The sequence below is a fragment of the Molossus molossus genome, unplaced genomic scaffold (genome assembly GCF_014108415.1).
Source record: "Molossus molossus isolate mMolMol1 unplaced genomic scaffold, mMolMol1.p scaffold_m16_p_24, whole genome shotgun sequence".
Classification (NCBI taxonomy): Eukaryota; Metazoa; Chordata; class Mammalia; order Chiroptera; family Molossidae; genus Molossus; species Molossus molossus.
In genome coordinates, this window is record NW_023425360.1 from 11,533,326 (window position 1) to 11,554,743 (window position 21,418).

General features: G+C 55.4%; 1 protein-coding gene across 1 annotated transcript in view; it reads right to left on the reverse strand.

Moving 5' to 3' along the window:
* ADAMTS17 (ADAM metallopeptidase with thrombospondin type 1 motif 17) overlaps positions 1–21,418 on the reverse strand; it is a 213,310-nt gene that overhangs the window by 154,925 nt on the left and 36,967 nt on the right. Inside the window, exons 4-7 of the mRNA XM_036278118.1 lie at positions 16,796–16,968; positions 7,203–7,286; positions 6,348–6,505; positions 1,960–2,003 (exon numbers count right to left, since the gene is read on the reverse strand). Coding sequence (XP_036134011.1) covers positions 1,960–2,003; positions 6,348–6,505; positions 7,203–7,286; positions 16,796–16,968 — 459 coding nt within the window. The remainder of the gene's footprint in view (positions 1–1,959; positions 2,004–6,347; positions 6,506–7,202; positions 7,287–16,795; positions 16,969–21,418) is intronic.

A 21,418-nucleotide genomic window follows, 5' to 3' on the forward strand; every position in this document is an offset into this window, starting at 1 on the left:
TAAGTAGAAGCTCACTGCGGGAAACATGGGAGTTCTTGCATCTTCATTCATTCCATCATTCACTCATTCACTCAGCCAGTCATCCAATCATTCATTCATCCAATCAATCACTCATCCAGTCATCCAATCATTCATTCATTCCATCAATCACTCATTCACTCAGCCAGTCATCCAATCATTCATTCATCCAGTCAATCACTCATTCATTCATTCATTCAATCATTCATTCACACATTTGATCACTCGTTCACTCATTCATTAGTTCAATCATTTATTCAGCTGTTTCTTCAATCTATCATCCATTCATTCAATCGTTCATTCTTTCAATCATGCATTCACTCATTCATTCAATTCAATCACTCATTTATTCACTTCAATCACTTATTCATTCGATCGATCATTCACTCATTCATTCACTCATTCATTCATTTAATAGATCACGCATTCAATTATTCACTCATTCATTCATTCCTTGGTTCAATTGTTCACTCATTCATTCTTTCAATCAATCATTTGTTCATTCATTCATTCATCCAATCATTTGATCATTCATCAACCACATGGACTAAGCCTTTCAAACCCCGCGCAGGTGCTGAGGGACAGACACAGGAAATGCCCATGTCCCTGTAGTGCGGTCCTCAGAGGAACATGACAGATCGGTGCCTCCACAGGGACGAGCTCAGAGAAGAGGGGTGTGGAGCAGAGGCCCCTCCTGGCGGCCATCCAAGCCGACTCGTGGGCACTGGGCAGGAGCAGCCGCTCCTCCAGACAGCCCCTGCCTTGCAGCTCCGCCAGCGGACACAGGTCAACGTGAACTAGTCACTGACACCCCACCCAGACTCGGCGTGTGTCCACTGCCCTCTACTGCGGCCCACGGCACTGCATTGACCCGTCACTCCGCTACGGAGGCAGCCCCCAGAGGACGCACACGCTGGCGGGCCGATTTGGAACATCCAGCTCTCAGACTTGCTCAGAGGATTGATACAGCACAGCACACAAAGAATGACTTCCTGTTCGCTGCCATTTTGCTAGATGTTCGAAGGGCCTTACAAGCCACGTAGGCCGAAGGGAGCATTTTATGGATCACACGGGTTTACCCAAAGAGAAGGCTCGGGGTGACCTGCCATGAGGACCCCACGGGGAGCACAGGTTTAAGCATTTGAATCCACGACTATAGGTTTCAGTCCCGTACGGTTTTCCTTCGATTTCCCTATAATCCTAAGTACATCGGATTCAGAATTTCGCCGCGGGTGGTGCGGTATTTCGACCTCTTGGGGAAGAAAGGTTTGGGCTACAGCAGCAAATCGCAAACCCTCTGGGGGTCCCGTTAACCAAGCAGTCTGTCCCGATGTTCAAAGAATGGTTCCGATTTGAAACCTAGGAGAAGTCAAGAGCAAACCAGATATAATGAGGAGGGGAGAGGGGTTGGGGAGAGGGAGGAGGGAAGGGGAGGGAGGGAAGTGTGTTTTTCCAGCAGGAAGTGTTGGTGGTATTACCACTGGACTGGAAAGCAGTAAGCCCTGTGTCAAGCCTGGTGGAGGAGAACGTCACACGTCACCTCGGACACCTCGAATAACCATCCAGGCACATGAGAATAAACCAGTAAGCTTCTGTCTCGTGACAACCGCATACCTCGGCGGGGTCCCCCTCCTGCACTGGTGACAAGAGTCTCAGAAACAAATGCGCCCTGACTACATTTGGGGTACCTCGGGGCTCCTCCCCCAGTTTGACATTTCATCTCTTCCTTATTAACCCTTGGCCTACATGCCTTCTGCCATAAGCGACCTCAAAACTTTAAGTAGAATCAAGTCAAAGAATCACTTGACAAGAAAAGAGGCAACAGAAAATGCAGGAATGATCCAAAGGCATATATATATACACGCGCACGCACACACACACACACATACACACACACACACACCTCAGCCCCTTCGACTGCGGTTTGGACTCCGAACTTACCAACGGTGTCGCACGGTTCATCTTTGTGCACGCAGAAATCTGTCCTGAAAAGAAAAAAAATAAAAATAAAAGTCACGTGGACGCAGTATCCCCGGGAATGGGAGAGGAAGACACGGTCGGGGGATCTCGGCCTGCCGTCCTGCCCACGGCGAGGCTCTGGCTTGACCCTCCCAGGTTGCGGGGAGCAAGAAGGACCAGCAGCGCTGGCCCGGAGCAGAGCACCCCTCGGGGCCTCCAACGGGAACGCCCACTTAACCCCACGCGGGGTCAGAGCTAAACTCTTCCATACGTAACACTCGCTGGCTGGAGGGACTCCTTCCAACAGCTGAAAACATTTGGGAGGAGTCTGTTTGCCAAGTCATGGATCAGAAACAATTACTAGTCACGATCATCCACCCGCAGGACCCCCCCGAGCTCCTTGGCTTGGCAGCAGCCGGTTTTACATGCTGGAGTCCGACAGTGCCAACGTCGCTTCCGAATGTCATTCCTCTGACGCTCCCCGGCCCCCAGGTACACGGCTGTGGACGCGTGAGAGCAAGCGACTCAAAGCCTGGTCCAGCCCGTGCTGCAGGTCAGGAGTCTCACTCTGGCCTCTGGCCGCTCGGGGGTGAAAGGCAGGCTCTGGGCCCTTTTCTGCGACCGGAGTTTCCCATGATTCCTTCCTCAAGTCCCCACAGGCAGGAGCGGAACAGAGCAGTTTGGGGCAGTGCCCGCCTGGGACAGGGTGAGGGAGCAGGGCCCCCCGGGGCTGGTAGAAAGCATCTCCTCAGCTGCGGTTCTCTGAGCACACTCCGGAGCAGCTGCGGGGTGAAAAAGGCTTGTCCTGAAGCCATGTCCCTCCATTGTGTTCATGTCCCTCCCGTCAGAACCTCTTCTCAAAGCAAGCGGCAGACCCGGCGTCCGGCGGGGGCCCAGGATGCAAAGGCATCCCTGGGATGTGTTCAAGTCGCCTCTCCCCGCCCCCACTCCGAGTCACAGCACGCTCCGTTGTGTGGACTCCAAGACGCGACCCACGTTGGACACCTCTCAGCATTGCGTGGCCGTCCACGTAGGTGGAGCCCGGAGCCTGTGCGCCCAGCCCTGGCCTGGCCTCGGGCTCCCCTGGGCGTTATCAAAGATCCCACCCCCCATTCAGACCCACAGATTGCTGGTCCGTAGGGTTGAAACATCCCATCGGAGGTTCTGATGTACAGATCCCCAGGCCCAGGGCCACTGTCTCAGGCCAAAGAAGTCCTACCAGGTGCCCTGACCATCCTGCAAACCCAGAAGGGAAGGCAGGGCAGGCAGCCAGGGTAGGTGTGACAGCTTGGAAGGTGTGACCCCAAAACTGGCCAGAGAGACGGTGAGGAGGAGCCAGGGCCAATCCTATCAGCAGCTCACAGAGGTTTTGCTCACTTCGAGCTTCGAGCTTTTCCATAACAAGCATATATTTTTGGCAATCAATTGTAAAACTATTTTTAACAGAGGGGACAAGGAGAGCCTTGGAGGCCCCACACTCGGCATCACCCACTCGGAACCTAAGGGACCTCCGGGGAGCCAGCCGAGGAGCTGAGAAGGGATCCGCCACGACGTGACGTCTTCTGGCCGACACGACCGTTCAGAGGACGGTGAGCAGGGAGCAGAGCGCAACCGGCAAGCAGCACAGGCGGCGGGCGAGAACAGTCCCCGGGACAGACATGTTCCCCGCCCGGGAGCCCTCTGACCCCACCCGACGTTCTCGATCTGAAGCCCTCCGGCTCACACACCAACACCAGGCTGACCGAGACCCGCGCACGGCGTGGCGGAGGGAGCAGCAGGGGGGAGTTCCCTCCCATCGCCTGGGTAAAGGGAGAAGGAGCGGAGCCTTCGGGACAGAAGGGGGCGCCGTGTTGAACCCCAATGGAGAACCCCACTCTGCTGGCTCGTGGCTGCCATCCCACGGCCTCCCTGAAGGTCACCGCGGGTCCCCAGAGGTGTACCCCGCAATGCCCCTGGAGGAAGAGGAGGGAGGTGCAGTGTGCCCAGGAGGACCACGTTCAACCAGAGGCCCGGCTGGGAAGGGTCAGCCAAAAAGTCGGCATCTTGTCCGTCCTTCCTGGTCCAGCGCCTTTCTCAGAAAACAGCAGGGGGCCTGGGGGGGCGGCTTCACCTCCCGGTGAGCCGGCTCCCGCCACAAACGCACGACGGCCCACAGATGGAGGCTGTGGGGTTCACTTGGGGAACTCAGGTAAACACAGAAACCGAGGGTCCAGAAGCTGATCTCCAGTCCCTGAGTCCGTCCAGGGGCCACCGTCCGCTCCCCCAGAGAAAGATGACCGAGCGGCAGCCCGTGCCCGGCCGGCGTCATGGGTGTGACCGTGGTCCAGGCCCCCACTCAGAAGCCGCAGCCCCGAACCTGGCTCGATGCTCCGCTGTTGACATTCTTAACAATTTCTGAACACGGGGTCCCACGTTCTCATGCTGCACTGAGCCCCGCCAGCTGTGTAGCTGGACCTGGGCATAACCGACTGCCCGGCAGATACCTGGGTGATGAGTACTGGGCCCTGTCGTGAACCGTGGACATACGTTTCCAGACCACTTTCGGAGTGCCCTGCAAGCCCACTGGCGAGGCGGCCTGGTCTGTCCTTCACGTCGGGAAAGCAGGTTCGCACGGAGGTCTCCCCGTGAGCGAAGCCTGCAGGAGGCCCGTGGTCCGAAGGTCGGAAGGAAGGTCGTTCCTGGGAGCTGGGTGGAGTGATGTGGAGGGAAGGCTGACAAACAGCTGGGCTGCAGGCATCCCCAGGGGTCATGCTTGGGGCAAGCCCTGCACTGTTTGCTCCTGGGGTCTCCCCAGAGCACAGAACTGGGTGTGGGGGGAAAGGCCCACCTTCCCGGCTCCCTGAGAGAGACACGGCGGCAAAGATCCAGCTGTGTGAGGTGCCGGAGCCCCTGGATCCACCGTCCTGTGTGGCCCCCAGGCAGCCAGACTCGTCCCCTCGGAGGTTCTCCCTGCCCCAGCTCCTGCCGCTCCTGGCTCGGCAGCTCCTGCTGGACATGATGTCATGTTCACATCTCCAGGGCTGGCCGCCTGCAGGCTTGGTGGGCGTCCAGGAGCGCACACTCTCGGGCTCGGCCACAGGCCAGCAGGCGGGGCGTGGGGGTGGCGACAGGAGGAGAAACCCGCACCTGGGCCGGTGTCCGTCCCGGGACCCGAGGGCGCCGTCCCCGGCGTGGCCCTGGGCTGGGGTCGCCCGGGGAGGAAAGAACACCTTCCCCGGAGCGGCAGCGGCTTCACACCCGGTATCCGTGTGAAAACATCAGCCCATTATTATCCCAGCCCAGGGAATTGCAGCTCTCAACCTCTAATTATTAAACAATGCTTCTCAGCCAAGTTGGCTTCCAGCCCCCACTCCCCGTGCTGCTGGGAGGTCTTTCGGTTTAACACGTGCGAGGACGGAGGGTGGGACCGGCCGATCGGGTCAGTCCGCAGCCCCTCGGTAGCAGGGGGATCGGGACTGCTCAGGTACTCACGAGGTGTCAGCACTGAACGGAGGAAGAGAAGGCCAGCTCCCCAGCACGCGGCAGGTCACACAGCGACCCCGAGGCCTTGGCCTGGGCCCTGCCCGCCTGTCACTCCCCTCCCCAGCACCCTCTCAGACCCACCAGAGTGCAATCGGGGCCCCAGCAATGTGCTCAGTTAGAAAAGAACATTCTTACAACCGCTTTTACTTCGCTAGAACACGAAATGGACCATCTGAGCCGCGTTCGAGTACGTGGGTCCGTCGAGTCCAGCACACTGACTGGCTGTGCACCCGGCGTCCACGATGCCTCTCAGCCTGTACCACTGGACCTCTGCCCCGACAACAGACCCCTCCCTAGGCCACCCCGTGCTGCTTTGTCTCTGTGGATCCCAATACGCCAGGCATCACACGTAAGTGGAATCACGGACCACCCGTCTTGTGACTGGCTTACGTCACTCAGTACAGAGTCTTCAAGGTTCATCCATATTGTAGCAGGTGTCACAACACCTGCCTTTGTAATGCCGAGTGGCATTTCCATCTTAGAGATGACGGCTTTTCGTGCGTCCACTCGTGCACTGACGGACACCTGGGTCGCTTCCCGTTCCGTATCATAATGGATTTTCCTGGGCACTGCAACACTCTTAGATTTCAGTCCTTTTAGATTAGAAAATAGTAACAACGGCAATACTGGCTAATACCCACTGTGCCCTTCCGAGAAGTACTTCCCAGCTCACTGAACCCTCACACCTCGGAGGCAGGTACTATCATGTATCCCCACTGGCCGGATGGGGAAACCGAGGCTCACAGGCGGCCAAAGGTCTGGATTCCCAGCAAACTGCCCTTTTCCCTCTCCAGAGCGAATGGCTCTCTCCTCTTGCATCGTCAGGGGCGGGCCCAGTCCCCCCTTACCTGGTCACAAACACAGCGGCATCCACGGGGGGCGTGTCGTCCTTCCCGCCGGGGACCTGATTGTTGCCGAGGTACCGAGCACCCCCATACTCCTCATTCTGCCAGTGGCAGAAACTCTCCAGGGACCGCTCTCCATGGTGCCCAACGGACAACTTGGCCTACAAGAAATCGGGGCGAGGGGGTGCATTTAGAGAAGCAAAGACCCAGGGCGGCCAGAGCGTATGCGCAGGCCACGGTGTGCAGGTGGAAAGAGCTGCTCAGTGGGTCTCACTCAACACGCACTCCCCCAAATACGGATCTAACGCTGGACGGTATGTGTAGGGGCCCAGACGGCGGCATCAGGGGTCTACGTCTACATTTCAATGAAGACGGCGTTATTTAAAAAAAGGAAGTGTTCTTCGCGGCGAACCGAACATAACGGTCCTTGGCTGTCATGCGCACGGCCTGGGACGCAGGAGCCTCACAGGGGGACGCAGGAGCCTCACAGGGGGATGCAGTCCACCGAACGCCCAGGGAATGATGCTGAGTGCGTCCAAGTCTGTGCTAAGCTCAGGCCGAGCTCCAGAAGGGCGCTGGGCATGGATGAGAGGTGCAGGTGGAGAAGGGGAGTGCACAGGCCTGCAGCTCAGGGTGCCCTCGAGATTCTGAGCAGATCGCGCACACCACAGCTCCCAGGGGTGGGCCTGTCCATCTCTCCTGGACACCCTGGTCCTGGCCCCGGGCACACTGCTGCCATCCGCAAAGCCTAGGAGGGTGGGGAAGGCAGACAACCCCCTGGCTCCTCAGCCCCGATGGCAACTAGACAGCTTCGAGGCCAGTGACATTTTCTGGGTGCAGGGCACCGCGGGGACTTACAGGACGCTGCTGCAGCAGGACGAGCTTGGTCACTTGAATGTTGATTTTAATTCCAAGGCTCTGGTGTTGAAACATATTGTACACCTGGAGAGAGAGAAGAGATGAAGGTGCAAATATAAAAATGCCTAGAAATACAGTGGGGTCCTGGATGGGGTCCTGTAACGGAGAAGAGGTCAGGTAAAAACCAAGGGGATCTGAGAAGCCATGGACGTTAGTTACTAACGTGTCAACACCGATCCATCAGTTACGACAAACACGCTAACATAAGATGTTACTGACAGGTGACACTGTACGGGAACTCTCTCTGTGTCCAATTTTCTATAAATCTAAAACAGAGTATAAATGAATGAAACATAAATTCATTTATTTATAAACAAATCGTAAAATGTAAGTTCTGTTTGTTAAAAAAGATGTGAATTAAAAATTAATGTTCAGCCCTGGCCAATGTGACTCAGCCGTGAGGGCCTCGGCCTGCAGATCAAAGGGTTGTGGGTTCAATTCCCGGTCAAGGGCACCTACCTGGGGTTGCAGGTTTGATCCCCAGCCCTGGTCAGGGTTGTGCAGGAGGCAACCAATCAGTGTGTCTCTCGCATCGAGGTTGGTCTCTCTCCCCCTCCCTCCCTCCCTTCCACTCTCTCTAAAAATCAATGGGAAAATATCCTCGGGTGAGGATTAATAACAACAACAAAAAAAATTAATGTTTAAAAAGGAGCTTGTGCTCTTCTAGTACAAAAATGAGACCTAAAGAAAGGCTCATTACATGAAATTAAAATTTCAGGGTTCATCAAGTCTGATTGGAACAAAAAATACATATGTGAAAAATATAATCCAGATATTATTTTAAAAGGCCTTCTGAGACCAAAAAAAAGAAAAAGCCTCCCATAAATATGAATTCCCCAAAAGAAATATGTAGATGACAGAAAATTCCAGAATCACTCACACCCATGGGCAGAGATGCGCATACACACAAAGCTAAGCTGAAAATCAGTTGGTTAAAAATAATGTATAGAACAGCCCGGCCGGTGTGGCCCAGTGGATTGGGCGTTGTCCTGTGGACTGAGGTCCCCGTTCAATTCCAGGCGGAGCATGTGCCCGGATTTGGGCTTGATGCCCACTAGGGGGCGTGCAGAAGGCGGCAGATCAATGTTTCTCTCTCTCTCTCTCTCCAAACAAATCAATTAAAAAAAATAATGTACAGATCAGATTATTTTGGAAATAAAGAAGCTGATGTTAGTTGGATGGCCTTGGGCTTTCGTGCCGGAGGTTGAAGGGAAGGCAGGGGTCTATGCCAGTGGCCATCGGCCGTGAGACACTCTGTATGATCTCCACCCCACACCACCACCCATCGAGGTTGGTATCTACCACCCTGGCCCACTGAGATGGAGCTACCTGCTCAGGCCTGCAGCCAGTCAGTGGCCACTCCCATTCAAACTCAGGATTATCCAGCCAGAGAGACCACCACATTCCTTCTTCCCTCCCTGAAGTCCTCATTCTACCCAACGTCGATCACTGAGATCACGTTACAGTGACAGAGAAAGGTAGGTCCCTCCTAGTTTTGCATTTCTTGTTCGTAGAACTTCATTAGAACTTCAATATTGAGAACTCGAAGGAAAGTGTTTCAAGGGGGAAGAGAGGAACCCTCAAATAATGGATGTGTCAAGGGGAGAAAGCCCATTGGGTGTGACAATCTCCAGTCACTGTGACCCTCAAGTCCTTTTCCACAATATGGAGAAATCGGGGGGGGGGGTGGCAGAGGACGGGGGGACAACAGGGAAGGGGATGAAGCTGGTGGCTATAGTGGGAACAGGATTGAGACCCTCATAAATATGTATTTTCTTTAGAAAATGCATTTACTTGTTTCATTATGCCCTGTTTTTATTTTTTCTTTCAGTTAAAAAAAAATTTTTTTTATTGGTTTTAGAGATATAGGAAGGGAGAGGGAGGAAGAGAGAGATAGAAACATCGATGAGAGAGAACATCAAGTGGCCACCTCCTGCACGCCCCCCACTGGGGATCAGGCCCACAACCTGGGCATGTGCCCTGACTGGGAATCGAACCCGCGACCTCTTGGTGCATGGGTCCATGCTCAACCACTGAGCCACACCGGCCGGGCTTTGCTTTCAGTTTTATGAGATACAACTGACATGTAACACTATTCGTTCTAAGTGTACAACACGTTGATTTGATGTATTTGTTGTGAAATGTTTATCACAATCAGGTTCTCTGTCACCCAGCACCTCACACGGTTGTAATTCTTTTCCCATGATGAGAGCTTTTTTTTTTTTTTTGTACAGATAGAGTGGGAGGGAGAGAGAGGAAGAGAGAGAGAGGGAAACATCGATGTGAAAGGGACACATCGAGTGGCTGCCACCCGCACGACCAACCAGGGCTGGGGACAAACTGCAACCGAGGCACATGCCCTTAGCGGGAACCGAACCCAGGTCTCTCCGGACCACAGGCGGACGCTCTAACCGCTGAGCCAAACCGGCCAGGGCAATGAGAGCTTTTAAGATCCAGTCTGTAAGCAACGTCAACACATGTCACAGTATTATTAACTACAGTATTATGAACCATAGTCATCATGCTATACTTTACATCCCCAGTCTTACTTATTTTATGGCCGGAAGTTCATCCCTTTTGACTCCCTTCACCCATTTTGCCCACCCCCCACCCTGACCTGGGTAACGGCCAGTCTGCTTTCTGCATCATTTTTAGGTCCCACGCATAAATGGCATCCATTCTTCGTTTTCTCTGACTTACTTAATTTGATTTGGAATATTTTATTTTGTTTTTTTCTGGTAGACATAATCTAGAGGGAGAATGTTCCAGAAAGTTCCTCCCATCAGTGCTGTGTCTATCGGTACATGGCAGCCACGTAAAACGATGACCACAGCAGACCGAGTGGCCACCGTCCGTTCACGCCCAGTGAAGCTGGGCACCGCGTCCGCACACAGATGTCAGAAGCCAGGCGCGCGGTGTCTGAGTGTCTGTGACAAAGGAATTAGCCGTGTCATGGCTTGAATTTTACCCTTTGAAAAACAAAACTCTGAGTGATTTAATATTCTTTCCCACGAGAAAAAAACAGGACATGTTCAGTTATTCTGTTTTTACTACCCCCCTCCCTCAATTTCCTTTCCTCAATAACAAAATAGCCGTCATATTTTACACTGGGCCAATTCTGAGGTCATGTCTTAATTACCCATCCCCGAACCTGGGTGAAGAAGGGGGAGGAAGAAAAAAAAAAACCCCACCATATAACTTTTCCCATGTTTTGATATTTTGAGAACCACCCAATGGCTGTAATTCAAATTTTTCCAGAAATATTCAGCATGAGGATTGGGCCCAGACTGGAAAACCTCAATTCAAAACATGAGAATGAGGCAGAATGGAAACGTGGAGCTGGGAGGGAGAAACTGTGAACCACACGGGGTGTCGGTGTCCAAACAGCCTGTAGCGCCGACACCGGCCAAAGGCATGAGAGGAGGCTGCAGAGGTCAGAGGCGACGCGGGAGCATTCTCGTGGTGTTCCGACAGGGCCCAGAAAGGAGTGTAAAGAACCTCCACCGCACCAGCATATCCCAGGAAGGACCAACTACAGGAACGAACCCCTTGTCCGAATCGCCCCCTTTCACACGCTGGGCTGGTGACGGTTCTGCGTACTCCATGCACCCCCTGAAAGGCTCAGAGCTTCCCTGGAACAAATGTGCATGCACGCACGCACACACACACACACACAAATACACGCGCGCACACATACACATGCATGCCCACACGTGTACACACATGAGCACATGCATGCTCACCGTGTACAAATACACGCATACACACGTGTGCATGCATGCTCACAAGTGTACACATACACACATGTGCACACAAATACGCATGCACAAATACATGCACACATACACAGTGCACACACATGCATGTGCACACATACACACATGCACAAATACACATATGCATGCACACACACATACACACACACACACACACAATGTGCGCTGAAGGGGAGAAAAAGCTTCATGCTCAAGGCTGGGAGGGAGGAGGGATGAGGAGCTGCTGTCTGATGAGCAGAGATGCTCCCCGAGATGATAAAGCTCTCATGGGGTTTACACCACAATGTGCACAGGCTCATCCAAACCGAACCCTACACTGGAAACTGACTAAGGTGGTAAATTGCATGCGTGGTTGACCAAATTAAAACTTTTCAATGAATCAGGAAAAAAATAAGCTTCATGCTCGAAACAGCACTTGTCTGAAGGCTGTAGGGAGGCGTTTCCCCTCGAGGGGTCACTCCCGGGAGAGCAGGCACGTCACCTGACGTGAGCCGCACCACGTCCTGCCTAGCTCAGCAGGGCGCAGGGCGGGCGCGCAGGACCTCCCTGGCAGCCAGCGACCAGCCAGCGACCAGCCAGGTCAGCCAGACGCAGACCGGACAACAGCCACAACGCAGAGAGCAGGAGGCAGCAGACATGTAACCAAGCCTCCCGACTCTTTTCCCATGGAAATTCATGCTCAGGAGAAGTCTTGGAGGCAGTGACCATCTGATGTTTAGGGAGACACCTGGTTGGGCAGGAACAGTGCGGCCAATCGTCTGGAAATCTGTCTCCGGCGTCCAGCCCTGGCTGCATGCGCCACATTTCCTTGGCAGCCCAGGGGCCGAGCTGGGCAGAGTCACTTCCAGCAGCACACTGCGGCTCTGCTGGCCGGGCGACCGGGGACATGGTCCGGGAGGGGCAGACAGGGAGCAGCGAAGGAGCAGGTGACAGGGGCCTCTGGGGAGGAGCTGGTCACGGTCAAGAGGGGTTTTCACAAAAGCACCACCGACCTTGGTGACTCAGGGCCCCCCAGGGGCGGACGGGGCTGCAGCACAGGGCGCCCGGCAGACCCCACACCGACCGCCGGGGATGTGTACCCCAGCACAGAGCCTCTGAGTGGGGTCCCTGGAGCAGCAGCCCAACATGGCCTGGAGCCCGAGCCAGGCCCACAGGTCAGAGACCCTGGGGTGGGCCCCACCGCCTGCGCGTCACAAGCCCCCCAGCGGCTTCCCGTGGCGGCTGCGGGGGCTGAGCACCAGCCCGTGTTCTAACTCCCACTGTTCCCTCTGGTCACCAGGCTGCGCGTCTGCTTCGCATGGTAATTGAGCACAACTGATGTCATTTTCCCTCCACACAGAGCCGGCCTGGAACGGCTCAGGGTTTCACTCCACCCGGTGGTTGTTAAGGAAGCTAAAAACAACCAAAGCTCTGTCAAGTGGCCCCATTTTCCAGCTGGGCTGCCCAGACCCAGGTTTCTGGTGTCAGCACCTCCAGTCCCCGTCTACAATTTGTTCTTTAAAATATCCCGGCTCCTGGGTCACCACCACCCCCAACCAGAGGAAAATCAAGTTACGCATGGAAAAAGACACCACAGAAGGTTTGGAAAATCGTCCAAAGCCGGGCCACAGCAGCCCGCCCTGCGGCTCCCTGCCCAATGGGGGACCACGCGGGCTCACCGGGCTTCTCCTCTGCCTGCACCTGGGCAGGTGACGGGTTCGCGGGAGGCATGGAGCAGGACTCCACCTCCCCGGATAAGAGCCAGGAGGAGGGACCTTTTATTTTTATTTTATTTTATTTTTTTGTTAATCCTCACCCAAGGATATTTTTTCCATTGAATTTTTGAGAGAGTGGAAGGGAGGGAGGGAGGATGGGAGAGGGAGAAAAAGAGACATATCGATGTGAGAGACACATCAATCGGTTGCCTCACACATGCACCCAGACCAGGGACAGGGATCAAAGCTGCTGCAACCCAGGTACATGCCCTTGACAGGGAATCGAACCTGTGACCCTTTGGTGTGCGAGCCGATGCTCTAACCACTGGGCACATTAGCCAGGGTGAGGAGGGAATCATTTTTTTTTTATCCTCATCCAAGGACATTTTTTGCATTTATCTTCAGATAGAGCAGGAGGGAGAGAGGGAGGAAGAGAGAGAGAGAAACATCGATGTGAGAGAGACACATCGAGTGGCTGCCACCCACACGGCCCCAACCGGGGCCGGGGATAAACTGCTACAGAGGTACGTGCCCTTAGCAGAAACCGAACCCGGGAATCTCTGGTCTGTAGGCTGACACTCTAACCGCTGAGCCAAACTGGCCAGGGCCAGGAGGGAATCTTCAGATCTGTGCATGTGACCCCCTGCTGCCCAATGCAGGGCAGGGAAGCCCAGGCCCCATGCCCTGGGGCACCAGCCTGCGAGGCTGGCCCGGCCCCCCTTCCCCAGGGCTGGCTCCTTAGAGGACACTGTGTCCCTAGTTTATAAAATTTGTACATATTCGCCGACACTTGTCATTTTAGGGCGTTCTTTCTTTTAAAATACTGCTGAGTGTAAGGGCATCTCATTGTGGTTTGATTTGTTTCCCTAATGATTAGTCACATTAAACATCTTTCCATGGGCTTTCATTGGCCATTTGTACATCTTCTTTGGGGAAATGTCTATTCAAGTCCTTTTGCTTTTAATCCTCACCTGAGATATATTTCCATTGTTTTCTTTTCTTTTTTCTTTTTTCAGAAAGAATGGGAGGGTGGGAGGGAGAGCGAGCGAGAAATATCGATGTGAGAGACACGTCGATTGGCTGCCTCCTACATGACCCCAACCGGGACCAGGGATCAAACCACAACCGAGGTACATGCCCTTGACCAGAATCGAACCCACCACCCTTGGGTCCGTGGGCCAACATTCCAGCTGCTAAGCCAAACCGGCCAGGGCTCAAGTCCATTTTTAAATCAGGTTTATGTGTTGCTGTTATTGAGTTTGTTCTCTACATAGTCTGGATATTATTAGATATGTAATTTATGAGTATTTTCTCCCCTTTAACCCTGCTGGTTGTAGCTTTTCAGGCACAAAAGCTTTTATATATTTATTTATATATTTATTTATTTATTTTAATCCTTACCTGAGAACATTTTTCCATTTTTTGTTCAGATAGAGTGGGAGGGAGAGAGAGAGAGAGAGAAACATCGACGTGAAAGGGACACATCGAGTGGCTGCCACCCGCACGACCAACCAGGGCCGGGGACAAACTGCAACCGAGGTACATGCCCTTAGCGGGAACCGAACCCGGGTCTCTCTGGACCGCAGGCCGACACTCTAACCGCTGAGCCAAACTGGCCAGGGCCACAAAAGCTTTTAAAATGTAAGTCCAATCTGTTCTGCTCTTGTCAGCCGTGCCTCTGACGTCACATCCAAGAGCTCGGGGGCAAATGCAATGTCATGAAGCTTCCCCCCTACGGGTTTTCTAGTTTTAGCTCTCATGCTCAGGTCCTTGATGTATTTTGAGTTCATTTTTGCCGGCACTGGGCACGGGTCCCACTTCATTCTTTTGCGCGTGGGTATTTCTTCCAGCACCATTTGTTGGAAAGACAGGCACGTCCCCACTGAGTGGCCTTGGCCCCTTGTTGAAAACCACCAGACCAGGTAAGTCAGGGTTTATTTCTGGGCTCTCTGTTCTCTGACCAGCCCTGGGTTCGGGTGGTCACCTGCTGTGAAGTCACAGGCTCGGCGCCCTGGCCCCGTCCCTGCCCCCAGCCTTCACTTCCTTCTTCCGGCGCGCAGAGGAACTGACACGAAGTCACCCTTGCCATGTGGGGGGCCGGTTCGTCACAGACATCCTCTTCGTCCCCACCTCAAGCACCAGCCACTGAGCCACACTGACCTCCTACCTCACGAGCATGAGATGCTACGAAAACTGGGAGCAAGCACTGGACACCAAGGTCTCCCAGCTGGGGACACGTGTCACCCACCAAGGCCCCAAAAGCCCCCCGGCTTGCCACAGGGTTCAGGCTCAGGGTCAGAGCAGCACCCATGAGGGAGTGGCCTCTGCCCACAGTGACCCAAGTGGGAGGTGGGGAGCAGGGGAGGCCTGGACGTCGGCACCGATGATGCTACTTCCCGCCGCCTGGAGAGATATTCATCGGAATGAAGGTGGCAACTACCCCCGAGACTTCCCTCTAGATCCCGGGAAGCTAAGGAGAACCACTTCCGACCCGGGGGCCCAGGAAACACTGAGGGGACAGGAAAGGGCTGGCGGCCCCTCCCTCCTGCCTGCTGCACCTGGGGCCTTGTCTGATCCGTTCCCCTCCTCCGCCTGAGAGAGGATCTCACCTGCTAACGAAAAGCAACCCCTTTCCCAAAACAGCCACAGGCAGGACTCAGTCCTTTGGGTTTGCAAAACTCAAGTGTGAGGGATTGGACTTGGGGGTGACAGGCGGTCTTGTTGAAAACAAGGGGAAGGTCTGAATGGACCCTGTTTTTCAACGTGCAGAACGGTGCCCCGTGGCGAGCGCGCCAGGACCAGCCCCCAGGGGTGCACGTGTGAGCGGGTGAGGCCTCTGCTTTCAGTCACGAGCTGGCTCAGACCCGCCAAGGAGCCCCGGGGCCCTGGACCAGAGGGCGAAGGGTGAGGACACGCGTGCCACCCCCGCGGCCGCGCTCCTGTTTGATAGGCCCCTTCAGGAGACATCTCCATCCCGGCTTAGTGTGCTTGGCCCTGGGCCTGGAGCTTCCAACGACTTACACAAGCACAGCTCAGTGGAACGGACGCCGAGCATTGCCACCGCTCAGCCCCTGGCCTCGTCCTCAGGGCCCGTGGAGGCTGGGAGGGCAAGGTTCCCACGTCCACCCTCCTCCCTGCCCCTGTCCTGATGACAAATGATAAAAGAAATGTCGGAAGAGGAGCTATGACTTACGACTACTCTAGTGGCTGTAGCGAAGGCTTATGCATTGCCCTCCTGCCCTCAACAATTAAAAAATAAATGAGATGAAATCATCCGCAGATGGGAGAGTCTGGGGCGGGGCCAGGCCCCCGGCCGCCTCCCAGGCTTCCTCGGGGCGGACCGGAGAGCGACAGCTCATCATTACCCAGCCACCAGCAGGACCCGGGTTCCAGCAAAGGAAAGAGAAATACTCAGAGACCAGGGACACGCACCATTACGTTTTAAAAACAGCAATTCCATTTCTGGATGTTCACCTACAAGATGCCCAGAGCAGGGACTCAGGCCGACATCCGCACACCCGGGCTCACGGGAGCCCAAACATGGGAGTCCCCGGTGCCGGCGATGGACACACGGGTCAACACCATGTGCTCCGTCCGTGGACGACCCTTCAGCCCGAGGAAGGAAGGAGCCTGACCCCTGCTACAGCGTGGAGGGACCTTGGGGACGCTGTGCTCAGGGAAACAAGCCAGTCACAAAGGACGCAGCTGCAGGACTCCACTCATGAGGGTCATCACTGCCCACCCAGCCTCGCCGCACAGGGAAGCTGCTTTGCACTGACGCTTCACCTTGGCTTCTCCTACTAGACCGGACCCCTTCAGAGCTCGCTCAGCTGTGATCCCACAGGAGGGTCCCACATACGAGGCTCTGGAAAGGATGGGGCGGCGCCCACCCACTGAGCAGCATGCAGGTCGGCGGCAGGCCCTCCGGCACAGAGACACCCACCAGCCCCCCGCGGTGCTCGCTGCCCGGAGCTCACACCGTGGAGGAGACGAGGACACGGCACCACGCCCGGAGCTCGGCCGAGGACAGCCCACCGGGGCCGGGACCCCGCTGCAGACTCACCATGTTCATGACGGTGAGGATGAACCTCTGGGCGGCCTCGGCCCCGTGGTACTGCACCATGTCCGCGTCGGCCACCACCAGGGTCTCCACCGTGTGCTCGCTGGTGAGCCGGATGGCGTTCCTCCGCTCCCGCCCGTCCCGAGAGGGCTTGCCCTTCCTCGGCTTCTTCTTCTCTAGAAAACAAGGAGGACGTGAGCGCAGGCCTTGGGGCCGTGACTTCCACCGCGCGCCCTGTGACCGTGGTGGGTCTGCACCACGGGTCCCTGCTCCTGGGGCTTGGCTGACGGGGCAGAGCGAGGGCCAGGAGGCTGGATGGCACGGCTCTCGCGTGTCCACCGTCACAGCTGAGCAGGTGGATGGGACTCAGCGCGAAGAGGCAGGTGGGGAGCGGCACGAGGTCTGTGGAGGGAGAAGCCCAGGCCCAGCGGGATCAGAGAGTGCCTCGGGTCAGGGACACAATTAGCAAGGCTTTCTGGGAGGGCCACGCCCACTGCTGACAACTGGGACCAAGGAAACAGACCCGGGAGACACGGACGGGACAGTCCCCGGAGGCTGGCATCCCCGTGGCGATTCTGAGGGTCATGAAAGAAGAGCCGTAAACACTGCCCTGGGTGGTCTTGCTCAGCGGTTAGCGCACGGCAATGTGGACCTGGCCTAAACGACCTATTCATTGTCTCTCTGGGAGACGGTGAGTTTCACATGTAAGTTTCAACTAGCTGAGCAATGTCACCATCGCTCGCAGATCAGGACAGCAGGTCCTTCCGGGACATTTAAACCTCGAAATGCCCCGCGGGGCATCCGTCTCCCAAGAAGAGAAAGCAGGACTCCTAACACCTGCCCCGCCCTCCCTGCTGGCCTTGGAGAGCGAATGAACGTTCTGCAGGGTGAAATGTTGTGGGGCTGACATGCCCAGAACCCTAAGTAACAGGTACGACGCAGCGGTCAGGTGCCCTGTGGCTGCCAAGGGTTTTCACGATGACGGTCGCACTGTTTCCGTTCACGGCCCGGCCCTGGCACGCAGGGTGGTGGCTGCGTGGAACCCCATCTCCCAGGGAAGAGCTGAAATCAGACTTAGTTCCCAGGGCCCCTCCCCCCGCTGCAGCTCCCCACATCTGCATGGCCCCGTGTATGAGTCCGCCTTCCAGCCATGTGAACTTGACCTTGAGGGTGGGGAGGGACCGCAGACAACTGCAGAAAAGGACCCCGTGTTGAGCACAATGACCTGACTTGGCTACTGCGTGACGTAGGACTTGACCAGGTAGACAGAGCGCAGCTCTACGGTGCAGCATCGGCGACGGGGACCCTGCTCAGATGTCTGCCAACGTCAGACCTCACCAGAGAGGCCCACGCACAGGCGGGGTGGGCACCCGTCCAAGCTTGGCTCAGCGGCCAGCTGTCTCCAGCTGCTCTGGGAACGAGAGCGCCAGCCCTCACCCCACGGATGAGAACAGACCTCAGCCCAGGAGGTCCCAGACCTTCTCCGATTGTCCCCAGCACTGGGGATCATCCCCACGTCCTGCCCAGCAGTTTCTCTTGCCAACACGTTGCTGGAGTTGGTGCTGACGAGGTCGATTTTCAGTCTCTGGCTTCCTAAGATTTCTCTTACATTTATTTTCCCTTTACCGCAATTATCCCTTAAAGAAAGAACAGCCCGTGTATTTATGTAAGATAACCCAGTTTGTTTGTTTTTTTGGAGAAAGAGAAAAAAGGCAAGGAAGAAACAAAGGACATTCTAAATGTTGTACTTTCAGAATAACAACGTTACTATTCATGCTAAGAGTTTGGGGATTACCGAAAATGCTGAACCGGTACGTAACATGTTATTGTAGCTACCAGCTTTGCACTTGAAACATCTTTGAAAGTCTGCGTTAGGAATTATCAAGCTCTAAGTGCAACAGATATTCCTTCCGTTGAAAAGCAGTGGAGTGTGCAGGCATTTACGAGGGGAACACAAGGCGTAGATCACGAAACAGGTGATGTGGGTCCATCAGCCGGAAGCTGTCTCCGAGCGGCTACTGCCCGTGCAGGAGAGGGTCCTGGCTACTCCGAGCCTGCAGTGCTGTTCCAGAGGGACCGCAGGTGACTCTGTGCCAGGGCAGAGGACGGGCGGAGGAAAGGGGGAGCAGCTGCTCAAGGGCACCGGGCACTTGGAGACAAGGGGCGGAGGCCTCAGCCCGAGCAGACAAAGACCTAGGAGCTCAGTGTCCAACACGCTTAGAGAGTTGACGGGAAGACACTCTGTTAGTGTCAGTGAAGCCAGAAGCAAACGTCTCCCACGCACAGCCTGCGGGGTCTAATACAGGAGTGTGCCCCGCAGGGCACAAGCGGGCAGCCAGAACCCTGGACCACGGGGGGACTCCAGAACCGGACGTTCTCTGTAGCACTCTTGTGGGAAGGAGAAGGGCAATGCTCTCCGAAGTCCTCCGTGCCGTTGGGAGTGGTGCAGAGAATGCACTTGTGGGCAGGGGACGGTCACCTGTCCCTTGTTCTCACCTTGAGGCACAGGCTCGGATGGGCACCCAGTTCCCTGAGATAGACCTTTCGTAAGTCTTGGGCTGAGGAGTCCCTTCTGGTGTGGGGCGGGGGGTCCCACACTGGCAGGAATCTGGGTGGCTATGCCAGTCAGCCCGGGGTGCCAAGCACGAGCGCGGGGGATGGGAGCTCTTCACCCTGAGGTCCCCAGAGGGGTGGCAGCAGACGACAAGAATGGAAAACAGGGCTGTGGTTTGGGGCAGAGTAGAGGGTTTAGAATCTGCCCACAGACCGCCAGGGTGACCGAGGGCGCGTTTCCTTGTCTATGAAACAAGGGGTAATTATTCCACTGGGGGTGGATGCAGGGAGCACCTAAGACACATGTGCTCAGCCTCTAATCCGGGTCCGGGGAGATAATCACACACCCCGATCGTGCGGCCAGTCACCCTTCCTTATCATTACGTGACTCTCCTTGCTGTTAACTATCAGGGTCTAAAGACTTGTTTGAAAACTCTGCATGGTCCCAGGACCAAAAAGTGAACCTGGAGGCGTGGACACATCCTACAGAATTCTGACTTCTCAAGCTCTCTTTCCAACCCAGACCCTCGTGTAGGGGCTCCCCCATCCACTTACCGTCTCTGATCAATCTTTCAGTGGGCACTGAATTTCTCTAAGACCATCTCAACCACGCAACAGGAAATTATACGAAAACAGCATCTTCGAGGGAGTGGGGGGGGGGGGGTGGCCTGCAACTCTCGCTCCACATCCCAGCAGACCGCCCGACATTCCCGAGGGGGAGCCCTTTCGTCACGAGGAACATGATAGAACATAAAACAGGACCGTGCACGAAACCAGCGACTTCAACCATGAAATGGTAACGGTCTTGCACACGAGGTGGAAGAACAAAGCGCGAGTGTTTTCCATTAAGATGAGAAGCAGACCGTCTGTGTCCTCGGGGGAGACCGACTGTGGCCACGGGGGGGCTTTCTGCACACAGACCTCACTGCCACGCCAGCCCTTCCTTGGGGCCGGGCCACGCCGGCCACGGCAGGAGAAGCAGAAAGACTCGCAGTTTCAACTGTATGTCCGAGTGTGTCTTTTGTCATTGACTTCCCTTAAATAAACAGTCCTGGGTGTCATGAAAATACCTTCAGGCTGGGAACTGGGGACTCGCTATTCACCTGGCCTGATGGTGATGTCCTTCCGGCAAGGTGCCCTGAACAGAACAGTCGCCATTTCCTGTAGGCTGGTTATCTGCCCCCTGAGAGGTCCAAGCCCCAGCCCCCCAGCCCCCGGCCCCCAGCTCCCTGGTCCTGGAATGCACCTCCCCCCTTTCTCTCCCCAGCCTGGAGCTCTTCCTGGGACACCTGTTTGCACCTGCAGGGTGTTGGCCAACCTCAGAGTCAGGCTCAACAGAATCGATCCGCAGGCTGCCCCGTGAGGGAAATGCAAGTTCCAGCGCCGGCCACAGGCTTCTCCCAACCTGATCCTGCACAGCCAAGGGCCTGGGGACACTGCCTGGCAGAGTCAACTTCGGGGAAGTCCTGGAGGGAGACTCCTGAGCCCCCGGGAGCCAGCAGTGGTTTCCAGGTAAGATTTTTTAAAAATATGTTTTTATTGCCCTGGCCGGTTTGGCTCAGCGGTTGGAGCGTCGGCCTGCGGTACAGAGAGACCCGGGTTCAGTTCCCGCTAAGGGCACGTACCTCGGTTGCAGTTTGTCCCCGGTCCTCGTTGGTCGTGCGGGTGGCAGCCACTCAATGTGTCCCTTCACATGGATGTTTCTCTCTCTCTCTTTTCCTATCTCTCCCTCCCGCTCTATCTGAACAAAAAATGGAAAAATGTCCTCGGGTGAGGATAAAATATATATATATATGTTTTTATTGACTGTTTTTACAGAGAGAAGAAAGGAGAGAGAAATTAAAAACATCAATGTGAGAGAGATACATCCATCGGCTGCCTCCTGCATGCCCCGAACTGAGGATCGAGCCCACAATCCGGGCATGGACCCTGATCGGGAATCGAACCAGGACTTCTCAGTCCACGGGACACTGCTCAGTCCACTGAGCCACATCGGCTGGGCACCAGGTGACATTTTCAAGTTTGCACGCACATGCACTTACAAACACCGTGCTCTCCAAAAAAATTCTCAGG